General features: G+C 40.3%; 1 protein-coding gene across 1 annotated transcript in view; it reads right to left on the bottom strand.

Annotated features, from left to right (window-relative positions):
* The window catches only part of LOC106562373 (carbohydrate sulfotransferase 8), a 199,686-nt gene that overhangs the window by 144,002 nt on the left and 39,531 nt on the right, over window positions 1–16,153 (bottom strand). The window contains exon 2 of the mRNA XM_045689291.2: window positions 5,483–5,688. Coding sequence (XP_045545247.1) covers window positions 5,483–5,657 — 175 coding nt within the window. The 5' untranslated portion in view covers window positions 5,658–5,688. The remainder of the gene's footprint in view (window positions 1–5,482; window positions 5,689–16,153) is intronic.

The following is a 16,153-nucleotide window of genomic DNA, read 5'->3' as shown; positions in this document are numbered from 1 at the left end:
ACCTCTGGTGGGGAGAGATCAAATTCTACCTTCCAGCTTGAAACAATATGCACTGTTCCTTGCATGTGAAGAGGGATTGATGGAGAGATGGAGGGAGGGATGGAGGGATGGGGGATGGAGGGAGGGTTGTTGTGGACCAGATGAGAGGATAGTTGTACATACATCCACAGTCAGTCCACTGGTACAGTGCCTTGCAAAAGTATTCATCACTCTTGGCGTTTTTCCTATTTTGTTGCATTCCAACCTGTAATTTAAATTGATTTTTATTTGGATTTCATGTAATGGACATACACAAAATAGTCCAAATAGGTGAAGTGAAATGAAAAAAAATAACTTGTTTCAAAAAATTATAAAAAATAAAAAACAGAAAAGTGGTGCGTACATATGTATTCACCCCCTTTGCTATGAAGCCCCTAAATAAGATCTGGTGCAACCAATTACCTTCATAAGTCACATAATTAGTTAAATAAAGTCCACTTGTGTGCAATCTAAGTGTCACATGATCTCAGTATATATACACCTGTTCTGAAAGGCCCCAGAGTCTGCAACACCACTAAGCAAGGGGCACCACCAAGCAAGCTGCACCATGAAGACCAAGGAGCTCTCCAATCAGGTCAGAGACAAAGTTGAGGAGAAGTCCAAATCAGGGTTGGGTTATAAAAAATATCAGAAACTTTGAACATCCCACGGAGCACCATTAAATCCATTATTAAAAAATGGAAAGAATATGGCACCACAACAAACTTGCCAAGAGAGGTCTGACCACCAAAACTCACGGACCAGGCAAGGAGGGTATTAATCAGAGAGGCAACTAAGAGACCAAAGATAACCCTGAAGGAGCTGCAAAGCTCCACAGCAGAGATTGGAGTATCTGTCCATAGGACCACTTTAAGCCGTACACTCCACAGAGCTGGGCTTTATGGAAGAGCGGCCAGAAAAAAATCCATTGCTTAAAGAAAAAAATAAGCAAACAACATTTGGAGTTCGCCAAAAGGCATGTGGGAGACTCCCAAACATATGGAAGAAGGTGATACAAAATTGAGCTTTTTGGCCATCAAGGAAAACAACATGTATGGCGCAAACTCAACACCTCTCATCACCCCGAGAATACCATCCCCACAGTGAAGCATGGTGGTGGCAGCATCATGCTGTGGGGATGTGTTTCATTTTTTCAAATTCTTGAGGGAAACCTGTTTCAGTCTTCCAGAGATTTGATACTGGGACAGAGGTTCACTTTCCACCAGGACAATGACACTAAGCATACTGCTAAAGCAACACTCAAGTGGTTTAAGGGGAAACATTTAAATTTATTGGAATGGCCTAGTCAAATCCCAGACCTCAATTAACTTGAGAATCTGTAGTATGACTTAAAGATTGCTGTACACCAGCGGAACCCATCCAACTTGAAGGAGCTGGAGCAGTTTTAACTTGAAGAATGGGCAAAAATCCCAGTGGCTAGATGTGCCAACCTTATAGAGACATATCCCAAGAGACTTGCAGCTGTAATTTCTGCAAAAGGTGGCTCTACAAAGTATTGACTTTTTGGGTGGGGGGTGAATAGTAATGCACGCTCAAGTTGTATATATCAAATGATACAAACCCCCCAAAAATCTATTTTAATTCCAGGTTGTAAGTCAACAAAATACGATAAATGCCAAGGGGTGAATACTTTCGCAAGCCACTGTAGATCATAGAGCAGTGGTATTCAAACTTTTTCAGAGGGTACCCCATTTTCTCTAAAATAATTTCTGGGCACCCCATTTTTGTTGCAAGAATTTATTGTGACCCCACCACACCACAAATTTAATGACACTACCTTAAAATCTGTAAAATGTGATTTACATCAACAAATAACCTTAAATTCATTACATTATCATCTCTTACCAAAATGAAAACAATAAATACATTTTGAAATTGTCATTCTCAAAAAAAACGTGTATATTGTCCCATCTGTACTCTTATTTGTTTGTTCCCCCCAAAAATACAATCTACACTACCATTCAAAAGTTTGGTGTCACTTAGAAATGTCCTTGTTTTTGAAAGAAAAGCTAATGTTTTGTCCATTAAAATAACATCAAATTGATCAGAAATACAGTGTAGACATTGTTAATGTTTTAAATGACTATTGTTGCTGGAAACGGCTGATTTTTTATGGAATATCTACATAGGTGTACAGAGGCCCATTATCAGCAACCATCACTCCTGTGTTCCAATGGCACGTTGTGTTAGCTAATCCAAGTTTATCATTTTAAAAAACCCTTTTGCAATTATGTTAGCACAGCTGAAAACTGGGTTCTGATTAAAGAAGCAATACAACTGTCCTTCTTTAGACTAGTTGAGTATCTGGAGCATCAGCATTTGTGGGTTCAATTATAGGCTCAAAATGGTCATAAAATAGTTTTATTGGCCAGTCTGAGATATGGCTTTTTCTTTGCAACTCTGCCTAGAAGGCCAGTTGCCTCTTCACTGTTGACGTTGAGACTGGTGTTTTGCGGGTACTATTTAATGAAGCTGCCAGTTGAAGACTTGTGAGGCGTCTGTTGGAGCCATGACTAAACCAGATTCAAAAAAACAGATAAAAGAACACCTTACGGCCTGGCCATGAAGAGACACACAGACATTTTAATGAAATTTGTGTTGTATTTTGCATTGTATTATGTATTGTATTATGTATGTGATACGTGGTTGGGGTATGACTGTGATATGTTGTCATCTCCAGATGAATGCACTAGCTGTGGGCCGCTCTGGATGGGAGCTTCTGCTGAATGGCTAAATTGTAATGTAAATGTAGTGCTGTGAATATGTATGTATATTGTGTATTTTATTTGTTATGTTGTTTCCTGTTTGGACCTCAGGAAGACTAGCCCTGCCTGGTCAGCAGCTAACTGGGGATCCTAACAAATACTAAGTACTAAATATACTCTATATATATAAATCTTGGGCGACACCACTACCGTTCCCCGACCCCAACTTTGAATACCACTGATATAGAGAAAGGTTTTATATTTCACCAACAAGACTAGGCTACATCTAAGGAAAAACACATGCATGCACGCATGCACGCACGCACACACACACACACACACACACAGGCTCTCGTACCTTAGTACATATTTTTCGTTCTCCATGTCATCACATCAGTGATGTGTGAAGTGTTCTTTGACTGCCTGGCGACATGCTGCATATAAAAGAGACAGTGACACTATCGTCTTCACTCCAAGCAGATGGCTTTTTAACCACGACTCCTCACTGTGGATGCCAAGCCATGGATCATTAAAGATGTCAAGGACGTTGGGTAGGATTTTCTTTGCATGGTAAGAGTGCAATTAGACATTAACTGGTAAACACACCACTGTGCCTTTGTTCAATTTGTGCCATTCAATGCATAGCACAGCAGTCCTCTGAAGTAAACAGAGCATCTCTATAGATTAGCTACTGTAACCGAGTCGAGCTAACATGCTCTCTTCCATGATATGATTATCAGAGGAGAAATGGGATGAGAAATGGATTAGTGCTATGTAATTATACTATAACTGGAACAAGAGAATAGTGGGTGACCTAGTCACGACTCAGCACGATCTCAGTTGAGTTGTGTAATACTGTACCAGTCCACTCAACGGGCCCTTGTCCTTTTTTCCGATGAAGAATGACTTTGCTTTGCCATAGGGTTTGTTCCAATGAGATGGCAATGATTTGTTATTGGTGTTTGAGTGAAGACACATGCCTTTACTGGAACACCACCATACAACTAGACCTTCCTCTCAGCCGTTGGCCCACACTGTGACAGCAAGGCTTTAAGTGTTGGAAAAATGCTCACTGGTCAAAATGTGTTAGCAATTTATCTCAGCTAGCTGCTAGGACTTTGAGCTATGTCTTTTCCCCAGGAGAATGGTAGCTAATGGGTTTCCCCTCGATTGTCCCTTAAACAGTTACTGTGGAGATCAGGAGAGACTGTTGCCCATCCTGTTAAACTGCTGGTTCCTGTTCGGTTATTGTGAGTGTTATCTTAACTACGGGGGACCAAAGCATTCCACTGACTGTGACTGTACTCCACAGCCAGACAAAGAGGATGAGCAGTGGAGAGAGGAAGATAGATAGAAGCTGACATCCAATGTATTAAAACTCAACACTATTAGAGATGAGCTTCTGGCGGAAGTGAGGCATCGTAGCTTAAGGCATAGATACAGTTCAGCATTATTTTCCCAGCGATGTAAGCTATACTGAAGTCACTGAATGTTCATTGTAACACTTCATGTGTCATACATCATTTGTGAAATTTGCATTGTTTCTTTCTAACTAAATCAGTGCCTGGATAGTGCTTGCATGCTTGCTTTTGCATGAAAATGGATACTCGTACAGTACAATTACAGTACAGTATGTCAGCAGTTTAATTATTTCAAATTCATTAAGTGCTTATCATAAAAATATAATATATGCCATTTAGCAGACACTTTTATCCAAAGCAACTTACAGTCATGTGTGTATAAATGTAACGTATGGGTGGACGTGGGAATTGAACCCACTACTCTAGGTTACAAGCACCATGCTCTACCAACTGAGCTACAAAGGACCACCCCACATAGTCACAAAATCCTCAATAAAAAAAGGCCATGCCACTATCTTGTCACCATGATATTGAACTTGGCATGGTGCTCCTTCTGAATAGACAAGCCAAAACATCTTGCCATTTCTACAATGTGTGTGGCCCACTAGCTCTGCAGTTTCCAGGTTAGACACACTCAACACTCGGCAGTGTGTGCGTGTGTGTGTGTGTGTGTGTGTGTGTGTGTGTGTGTGTGTGTGTGTGTGTGTGTGTATGATATTACCCGCACGAGCATCTAACAGGGGAATATTAGAGCCAGGCGAGTTCTCACTCTCCGTAAGTACCTCTTATTGATAGAGAGGCTGACACTGTACTCATCCTGTCTGATACTGATGATGACACACAGCACGGGTGACACATGATAGACCCACACACAGCGGTTCATAGAGCCTCCCCCATCTCTCCCTCCCTCTCTCCCTCTCCCTCCCTCTTATCTACATCCTAGCCCTCTCTCTCTCCCCAGCTCTCTCCCCATCTCCCTCCATATCTCTCTATCTCTCAGTGTGTGGCTCAGTCCTGTGGTGCTGTAGCAGGTGTTCACCATTGGTGCCCTCACAGTGCACCACCAAGGACATTGCCCTCATTTACGGTTGACATCCTGGCATTGTCTCATGATAACTCATAACCAATTGCTTCACCTTTTCAGTATGCAAACTTGGTACGGTTCTTATCAAACTTTAATCCAATAGAGGAGCAGGTTGACAATAACAGTAAGTATAGTACATGTGTACATGCATGTGAACAGATGTATATGGGTTTATTTGTATGTGTGTCACGCTTCTTTCACAACGTACAGTACTGATGATAGTATCAACCCATTCCAGTTTCAGGTCAGTAGAAACTGACTGTAGAATAGGGTAGAATCTCTCTCCCACTGACCTGGAGCCTGTTGCTGGACCATCTCTGAGAGGTCCTGGAGGTGTATGAAGAGGACGAGGCCTCCGGCCCCGAACAGCAGGAGGAACCAGAAGGAGCAGGGCAGCTTGACGGCCGTGGCCCTCATCCGTCTTCTCCCACGCAGGGCGTCCACTATCCTACACTCCACCCACAGCATCCTGCTATCCTGCCTCAGCTCAGACTGCTGCCTGGGGAGAGAGAACAGGGACAGAGTCAGCCCAGATAGGACAGGACATAAGATATAGGAGCACAATATAGGACATAGCATGACATGGCATAGGATTAAATAGGTTATAATGACATTAATATAGGTAGGCTAATCATGGTTCTTCAATAGTTTTCTTCTCATTGGATTACTACAAAATGTGTTCACCTTACTGAGTGACAACTATAGAAACACATTCTCTTTGTACTGCCAAATGCTTACCACCCAAGATGAATAAACATATTGTATGTAAATGACCAGAGATGTTACATTTTATAAGCAGGAACTACTTAAAAGACATACTGTGCAGTATTAATGATAAACATAGGCTCTTTAAAGTCTGTTTGTAAATTACATCAAACAACGTACGTCCTAATGTGTTAAACTGTGGACAACTTGACATGAAATCTAGAAGCCATGTTTTTTATGAATCAGTGAGCCAGTATGAAGGTCTGTGCTCAGGCTACAATGAACGATGGCCTGTGCACGAGAGAAAAAGCATCTAAAGAATTCAATGGGATCTCGCACTCAAACCATAAAAAGGAAAAAACCAAGGAGGCGGGATGCAAAAATATACTTGATGTAATCAATGATCGAAAGAATCCAAAAAGGTGAAAGTGCAAAGTGCTAAACATAAAAAGGAGCATACGTTTCAGCTGCTATGCCTTCATCAGTGCTGTACAAACAAATGAAGTGGAGACACGCACTTAAGAAGACGCACCTGCGTGTAACAGGTGTACCAGGTAACAAGTTAACTAGATACTGGTGAATAGGGGGTCATCAACGGCGTCTATAAATATACAGAATGAGACTAGAAAAATATAAATAATGAACACATATAATTGAAAATAAGAAACAATTCATCACGCCATATGAGTTAACTGATTCCATAACCTTGGAGACCAATAGCAGTCAATCAGATATCAAACCACTTTGGCTGGCCTTCAGTCATGGATAAATCAGCCAGTACAATCAGATATCAAACCACTTTGGCTGGCCTTCAGTCATGGATAAATCAGCCAGTACAATCAGCCAGGGACATATCTCATTCTTATATGCATCTATTGTTTTGCTGGGAACACACGCCCTCTGATCAACTGGATCAAACGCAGGGAAGTGTATGTATCCATCTGCTGAATTAATTAAGCAAACATAAAATGTATTCTGATTATAATGTTTCGTTTTCTACCATATTCCCAATTCCCATTTATGGGATATAGCTATTAGTATTTTGTATGCACTGTGGTCTTTTAAAGTATGATTACAGGAAAAACACACAAAAACTGTATGTGGACTGAACGTAGCACAGCTTGCAATGAAAAACTTGTATTCTGTTCTGTTCTGTATAACTTACTGCATATCTAACTTCCCTTGGCAATAATGAAACAGGTGGCCCAGAAACGATTTATGGTCAGAATTAAATGACTGGCACCATAACAAAGGGACAAAGAAAGATTCAGTTGGTGGCCCTATTCCATTCACTATTCAATTACTACCTGAGCCCAGGGTTTGACAGGGGTGAAATGGGAGGCAAAGTCATGTTCACCGCAGAGCTAATTGTCCTTATTTATGGCAGCTGGCTGATCTGTGGTCAGGAGTAATCCGTTCTGCTGCTGTGATGGAGATTACCCATCAGTAAATGAGATTAGCCACCAAACTGACTGTTATTCTGTTATGTAGAAAAAAACAGTGCTCAGATGGTATTTGTTTTCTTTCAAATAATCTGAGCAACTGACTGTGGCTGCCTGGGGCACCAGGTGGGAAGGATTTGCAATTTTGGGACTATTATGTTGTTTCCATTGTGCTCGGCAAGTTCAATCAAGCACAGCTAATGCATAGGTCTGTTTCTGCACTCCTTTGTTCCAGTTATCCAATTGGCTACAGTATGGTAGTGGCAATGTCTCGCTCTCTTTCTGTTCATGTAGCTGACATACGTAACATCCCACACTTCCCCCATCTAACATACAGTCAGCCCCACACCTCAGCCGGCAGCGGCCCCCAGCCACCTCACACATTCCCCTGCCCCCTGTGACGGTGACCTGGCTGCCCGTGGCTGGCTCTGCAGGGGACACGTACACCCAGACACACTCAGACAAAGGGCTGATGACGGCTCAGACGCAAACAGACATGCTCAAACACCCTCACAAATAACACCCAAACACCTTTAGAGTAGTTATTCTCTCTATGGTGCATAACAGCAAATGCTACAGATGAAGTCACAGGTAGGCTATTAATATACAGACAGCCCCTGCAGTAGTGTTCCCATGTTCAGGTCTGAAAAGACAGAATATATTACACAGCATGGCTGAGAGTGCCAATGTCCTAGCTACACTGCTATATGAAGCTTTGGACTTAGTGAATGCTTTTTAAACATCCTTCATTCAATAAATGAAAAGCCATAGTATTATTGTGTCCAATCACTGGACTATTGTCAATGCTGTTACATAACATTACAAGTTCAGAAAAGAGAGCTTCATATTCAGCTTCATAATAATGATTTGCACATTTGACTTCCTGACCTCTACCTGCAGAACATCTACAGTGTGCTACATGCAACATGCAAAAATTACACACACACACACACTATCTCGTTAAGACAATGGTCAAACAAAATGTTAATCTGGGTTTACATATCGATATTGTGCAAAATGCAGAATTATATTTAATGAGCACATTTGAGTAATATTCCAGCTATAGCAGCCTGAACCCCAGCAGACCAGCTACTGGGAGCTCATTAAAGAGTACCACAGCATGAGGCTAGAGAGGGCAAAGGAGTTGCAGCTGGAATTGTGAAAGTCTCCAATGAAAGACATTCATAGAATTATTATGGGGATGCAGTGGAGAATAGAGCAGAGGAAATGGAGGAAAGTTTGTTGAGGAAACAGTTTCTCAGTACAGTATGTGTGTGTGTCCCAAATGGCATTATATCCCCTATATAGTGCACTACTTTTAACCCTAGCCCTGTTGTCCCTGGTTAAAAGCAGGGTTTTTTCTGCATACAAAAGTTTGGGGCGGGTCGCCCTAGTGTTTTTTCAGACCGCTTATGTCCAAATAATATTATTATTATTATTATAAAAATAATAATATTACTATTATTATTATTATAAAAATGAAAATCGGGATAATTAAACGTTTTCAGTGTAAACTTAAAAGGACTAAAACCAGATATAAAGTATGTAGAAAAGATAATGGACCTATATTGTTTTAAATAAGAATTAACAATCACCAAAATAAAAGCTCGACAGTCAGGGAGAATCAAAAAATCTACAAATTATGCATTCAGGAGTAGTTTTGTCATGGCATGGGGCCCCCATTGATTTTGTTATAAGGTTGAGTCACTCAGATAGCATAAGCCATGGCAAGATGTGTAGAATTGCAGGAAATTAGCTTTAGAACAACTCAATATTGTCACTGAGACCAACAGGAGGGCCTCTAAAATGTTGGGTCGCCGACCGCACCATTGAACACCCCCATGGCCACGCCCCCACCACGCCCCTACCACCTAAGCCCCATTTTGATCCAGAAAAAAATCTAAAAGTAGTGAACTATAAAGGGAATAGGATACCATTGGGATGCATCCTATTACCTACACAGGAAGTCTTCCAAACCTCCCAGGTAATAGCATAATCACAGCACACAGCACAGAACGGTCTCTTTGTGTGTTGAGAACTTCTTATGACTCATTCTCCGCTACGGTACATAAACATCTCATTTTCATACAACTGAGGTATAAAAGGTAGGCATATACTTTTGTCATTTGAACCCCAAGAGCTACTGTATGGATTTCCATTTGTGAGAAGAATAAAATGAAAGAAGGAAAGCAGAGCTGGGTGTCTGGTTTGTTTGTACGAGGGTAAGAGATATTTCATGTTGTGATATGTGTTGCATAATGTGGCCATAGAGATAGGAGAATGTCTTTACTGTTGGTGCAAATCTTAATGCTCACCATCATAAAGTCTTTTCACATCTCCTTTTTTTGTTTCACGATAGTACATCCACTACCGTTCAAAAGTTTGGGGTCACTTAGAAATGTCCTTGTTCTTGAAAGAAAAGCACTTTTTTTTGTCTATTAAAATAACATCAAATTGATCAGAAATACAGTACAGACATTGTTAATGTTGTAAATGACTATTGTAGAGTCAGTTTGTGCTTTTCTGTGAAGGGAGTAGTACACAGCGTTGTACGAGATCTTCAGTTTCTTGGCAATTTCCCGAATGGAATAGTTTTCATTTCTCAGAACAAGATTAGACTGATGAGTTTCAGTAGAAAGTACTTTATTTCTGGCCATTTTGAGCCTGTAATCGAACCCACAAACGCTGAATCTCCAGATACTCAACTAGTCTAAACAAAGACAGATTTATTGCTTCTTTAATCAGGACAACCGTTTTCAGCTGTGCTAACATAATTGCAAAAGGGTTTTTTAATGATCAATTAGCCTTTTAAAATGACAAACTTGGATTAGCTAACACAACGTGCCATTGGAACACAGGAGTGATGGTTGCTGATAACGGACCTCTGTAAGCCTATGTAGATATTTCATAAAAAATCTGCCGTTTCCAGCTACAATAGCCATTTACAACATTAACAATGTCTACACTGTATTTCTGATCAATTTGATGTTATTTTAATGGACAATTTTTGTAGCTTTTCTTTCAAAAACAAGGACATTTCTAAGTGACCCCAAACTTTTGAACAGTAGTGTAATGTACCTGTTGATGTATTGAGCGTGGTGTCAATGAGGGAGGTGGTTACCAAGTAATGGTGCAGTGTTGGTCCTTAAAACTATAATAGCCATCTGTTCTTTAGCAAACAGTTGTATTTCAGCCATGATAACTGTTCATGTGTAGAATCTACACTGTAGATGATGAGTTAAAGAGACTAGTATTAAATTGCATCATACCATACAACAACGAATTGACAATGACTTCATTTGACATTCAAACTTCAACTGTCCCTGAGATTGTTGTTCCTGGTCTTCCTGGGTCCAATGTATACTCCCACAATGTCTGTTTGCCTGCATGGGTAAACACACATACTGATCAATAGAGATGAGTCTGTACTGACCTCCCGTCCCTCCCCTTTAATCAATGCTTAATGTTTTACAGACAAACAAGGCAGGAACCATTTTAAATCCTTGAAAAATAAAGTTAGTTAAACCTAAACCAGGAAGTTGAATGGAGATCCAAGGGCAACATGGAAGTGTCTAAAATGTTGTTTAAGTATAAGGCTCTGGCAAAGTCTTTATGAAGGTATCAATACGATCAAATTCATTCATTCACTGTCTGTGCTTTTAAACTGCATGAGATGGATAGGCCTACCACTGTTCTATTACTCAGATTTGAGATGTGGGTAAGGATTGTTTCTTTCCACCCTAACAAATTAGGTCTGACATAACAACATAACAGAAGCTTCTTTAGCCATATTGTCCGTATTGTCCCTGGACTCTGTTCACTCAAGATACTAATTCAAATACAAAAGGTTAGGTTCATAGAGAGAGAGAAAGTAAGAGAGAGAGAGAGACAGAGAGAGAGAGAGAGAGAGAGAGAAAGAAAGAAAGAAAGAAAGAAAGAAAGAAAGAAAGAAAGAAAGAAAGAAAGAAAGAAAGAAAGAAAGAAAGAAAGAAAGAAAGAAAGAAAGAAAGAAAGAAAAAAGAAAAGAGAGGGAGGGAGAGGTGTAACTCTATCACCTACCTGAAACCTAATGCAGAGGAGTCCCCTAAGCTGTGCTCTTTTGTACTGTCCTTTACTGAATAACGCTCTTCACATTCAATAAAATAATTGCAGCGCCAAACACAATAATGCTAATTACAGTTTAATTCAATTGAACACTGCTTTTCCTTCACAGTTGTATTCAATCAGCAACCCATATTAAAGTGAATACATAATGCTGTAATATGAAGCCACATCCTAATAGATCGTAGAAACTCATATTGCATTAAGTCTGACTAAGACCTTGGAAGATGTGCATATATTACACTAAATATGTGTCCTTCATTAGCTGTGAAGGGGCTATATCTAAACCTCATTAATAAGCAAGGCCAAAAACAGAAAGTCCTGAGAGATACTAGCGCTTTGTTTGATGTTGCATCAAATTTTGTCGGTTTGTCGGTTTGGACGAATTACATGAGCGTAATATGAGCGTAATATACAAAGTGGGCCAAACTTCCTCCACTGCGATGTGAGAGACTGATCAACAACTACAGGAAGCATTTGGTTGCAATCATCACAGCTAAAGGTGGAAAACCAGTTATTGAGCGTAAGGGGGCAATTACCTTTTCACATAGGGGTATTGGGTGTTGCATAACTTTGTTAATTAAATAAAGAAAATAAGTATCAATTTTTTTATGTTATTTATTCACTCAGTTTCCCTTTATCTAATATTAGGTTTTGGTTGAAGATCTGATAACATTCAGTATCAAAAATACGCAAAAATAGAGAAGAAATAGAGAAAATCTGTTCGTATTTCATATAATTCCATCGAAATTTGCTAAATTCACCCACATGGATTTCAACTTGTGGAGGCATCTTTTTGCCAGCATGGTTGGCAACATGTGTATGGCAGACTATTTATTTGTTCTTAAGCAGAGCGACTTTTAGAAAGACCCTGGCTGGCAAACTAGCCTTTCATGAAAGTGTTTGAGTAAAGGACAGACTGTAACTTACACCATGGGCTAGCTAGAACACTGTGTTTTTAAAAGGTTGAAACGGAAAGGCAGTGATGTGTGAGGCTAGCGTGTAGTCATGCTGGTCCGAAACCTTAAATGCGCTTAATGCACTTCAAAACCAAACCAATCCACACGGGACAGCCCACAATTCTACCTGGTGAAATGGTGCTGACAACAACAAACAGAATATACAGAAAGAATATATAGACGATAAACAGAATATACAGAGAATATATAGAAAAATATATGATGCTCACAGACCTGGTCAGTTAATACTACCCGCATGTCTAGGAGAGGCCTTTTTACACGTCTTGTCATGCTTGTCACTGAATGCAAAACAAATGCCATTCCCCACTGGGCACAGTTGTCAATTCAACATATATTCCATATTTCTAGTACTTAATGTTACCAAGGACCCATTAATTAATGAACTTCTTAAGGCTAGGGGGCAGTATTCGGAAGTTCGGATGACTGACGTGCCCAAAGTAAACTGCCTGTTACTCAGGCACAGAAGCTAGGATATGCATATAATTGGTAGCATTGGATAGAAAACACTCTGAGGTTTCTAAAACTGTTAGAATAATGTCTGTGAGTGTAACAGAACTGATATGGCAGGCGAAAGCCCGAGGAGAATCCATCCAGAAATTGTTTTGTTGTTGAGGTAACCACCCATTCAAATGCTTGTTTATGGGATATTCAAAGGAATTCCTCCCAGATTGCAGTTCCTATGCATTCTACTAGATGTCAACAGTCTTTAGAAAGGGTTTCAAGCTTGTTTTGAAAAAAATGAGTTAGTAATTGTAGTTTTTCAAGGTGTCTCTCATTTTGGACTGTAGTCTTGTGGTGCTTGTGGATGAGGGCACGCACTTTCTTATTTATCTCCGGTATTGAACATACTACATTCCGTCTTAAATTGTATTGTTTATTTACATATTAGGGTACCTGAGGATTGATTAGAAACGTTGTTTGACTTGTTTGGATGAAGTTTATTGGTAACTTTTGGGATTCCTTCTTTATTAAATAAAGAAAATAAGTATCCATTGTTTTTTGTTATTTGTAAACTCAGATTCCCTTTATCTAATATTAGGTTTTGGTTGAAGATCTGATAACATTCAGTATCAAAAATACGCAAAAATAGAGAAGAAATAGAGAAAATCTGTTCATATTTCATATAATTCCATCGAAATTTGCTAAATCCACCCACATGGATTTCAACTTGTGGAGGCATCTTTTTGCCAGCATGGTTGGCAACGTGTATGGCAGACTATTTATTTGTTCTTAAGCAGAGAGACTTTTAGAAAGACCCTAGCTGGCAAACTAGCCTTTCATGAAAGCGTTTGAGTAAAGGGGTGATACAAATTGTATTGTTTATTTACATATTAGGGTACCTGAGGATTGATTAGAAATGTTGTTGACTTGTTTGGACGAAGTTTATTGGTAACTTTTGGGATTCCTTTGTATGCATGTTGAACGAGTGGAACGGGTGGATTACTGAATCAAACGCGCCAACTAAACTGACTTTTTTGGGATATAAAGAAGGACCTTATCGAACAAAACAACCATTTGTTGTGTAGCTGGGACCCTTGGGATTGCAAACAGAGGAAGATCTTCAAAGGGATGTGATTTATTTTATCGCTATTTCTCTGCTGGTTTGGAAAATGTTTTTAATGCTTTTGTTCGCGGGGCGCTGTCCTCAGGTAATCGCATGGTATGCTTTCACCGTAAAGCCTTTTGAAATCTAACAAAGCGGTTGGATTAACAAGAAGTTAAGCTTTTAAATGATGTATGACACTTGTATTTTCATGAATGTTTAATATTACGATTTTTGTATTTTGAATTTCGCGCTCTGCAATTTCACGGGATGTTGTCGAGGTGGGTCACTAGCGCCCCACCTAGCCCAAAGAGGACCATGGGAAACAGCTGGTAGTACTGTATCACCCCATAAGTGATATTGTTCCAATAAAGACGCACCTCTTATTCAGCCTCCCGAAAAGTTACACATCATAAAAGTAAAATCAACATACACATTAATAGTGTGGCGGCAGCAGCCACTGCGATGGGAGATATTTGTAAAGCTCTGGGTTCCATGGCCATCCCCTTAAACAGTATGATTTACAGTCTTAAATAAAGCAGAGGTGACCTTTCATCAGATTTAGCCAGACAATATTTTGCTTGGGTGTCCAGCATTAATGTGGATTAGCATGACAGATGGGAGACATTCTGCAAAATCAATACTTCTGTCAACTCAACAAAGTCCCTCTCCAACAGAGAGGAAAAACAAACAAACAATGGCTGAACTGATTCTGACTGGTGGGCTAAAATAGATGTCTCTCCGAACTGAGTCTGACTGGTGGGCTAAAATACAGTAGATGGCTCTCTCTCGTCTCTCGTATCAATCAAAAGTAGTCAGCAGACTGAAAACAGCAATTATTGGCATCAAACTTGGCAGACAGTGTATTGAAAACCGTATGTTTCAAGTTCAACTGCAATATTCTGAATCACAAAAAAAGATCAATCAATTGTAATGAAAGTTATGTAAAAAGGGTGATGTACTTTCTCTGTTAAGCAGAATGCCTGTGCTCTGCTCAGCTCTGCTTTGTTAGCAGTGAGAGCTGTCAGTATGAGAAGTATAGTGATACACCACACAAGCTCTATATTTAACTCATTTCAATGGCAAGAACACCAGACTAGCTTTGCCAGTAGTTGGAGTTGTCAGTCTATGAAATACTGGACATACAGGTACGACACAAGATCTGTATTTGACTTAATTCAATCTGTAAAACACAGACAAGCCAGATTACCTCTGTGTTATTTAGTATTAGCTCAATCGTTGATTTAAAGGTCTGGAACAGACAGAAACACAATGTGGAAGAGAACCGGGGAACTGGACATATATTTTTTACATTTTTATTTAACCTTTATTTAACTAGGCAAGTCAGTTAAGAACAAATTATTATTTACAATGACGGCCTACCCCGACCAAACCCTAACCTGGACGACGCTGGGCCAATTGTGCACCGCCCTATGGGACTCCCAATCACGGCCAGTTGTGATACAGCCTGGAATCGAACCAGGGTCTGTAGTGACACCTCAAGCACTGAGTTGTATATATATATATATATATATATACACTGCTCAAAAAAATAAAGGGAACACTTAAACAACACAATGTAACTCCAAGTCAATCACACTTCTGTGAAATCAAACTGTCCACTTAGGAAGCAACACTGATTGACAATAAATTTCACATGCTGTTGTGCAAATGGAATAGATAACAGGTGGAAATTATAGGCAATTAGCAAGACACCCCCAATAAAGGAGTGGTTCTGCAGGTGGGGACCACAGACCACTTCTCAGTTCCTATGCTTCCTGGCTGATGTTTTGGTCATTTTTGAATGCTGGCGGTGCTTTCACTCTAGTGGTAGCATGAGATGGAGTCTACAACCCACACAAGTGGCTCAGGTAGTGCAGCTCATCCAGGATGGCACATCAATGCGAGCTGTGGCAAGAAGGTTTGCTGTGTCTGTCAGCGTAGTGTCCAGAGCATGGAGGCGCTACCAGGAGACAGGCCAGTACATCAGGAGACGTGGAGGAGGCCGTAGGAGGGCAACAACCCAGCAGCAGGACCGCTACCTCCGCCTTTGTGCAAGGAGGAGCAGGAGAAGCACTGCCAGAGCCCTGCAAAATGAGCCACAAATGTGCATGTGTCTGCTCAAATGGTCAGAAACAGACTCCATGAGGGTGGTATGAGGGCCCGACGTCCACAGGTGGGGGTTGTGCTTAC

Source organism: Salmo salar, chromosome 11, assembly GCF_965601325.2.
Source record: "Salmo salar chromosome 11, fSalSal1, whole genome shotgun sequence".
NCBI classification, from domain to species: Eukaryota; Metazoa; Chordata; class Actinopteri; order Salmoniformes; family Salmonidae; genus Salmo; species Salmo salar.
The sequence above is the reverse complement of the archived record's forward strand: the minus strand, read 5'-3'. Positions and strand labels throughout refer to the sequence as shown.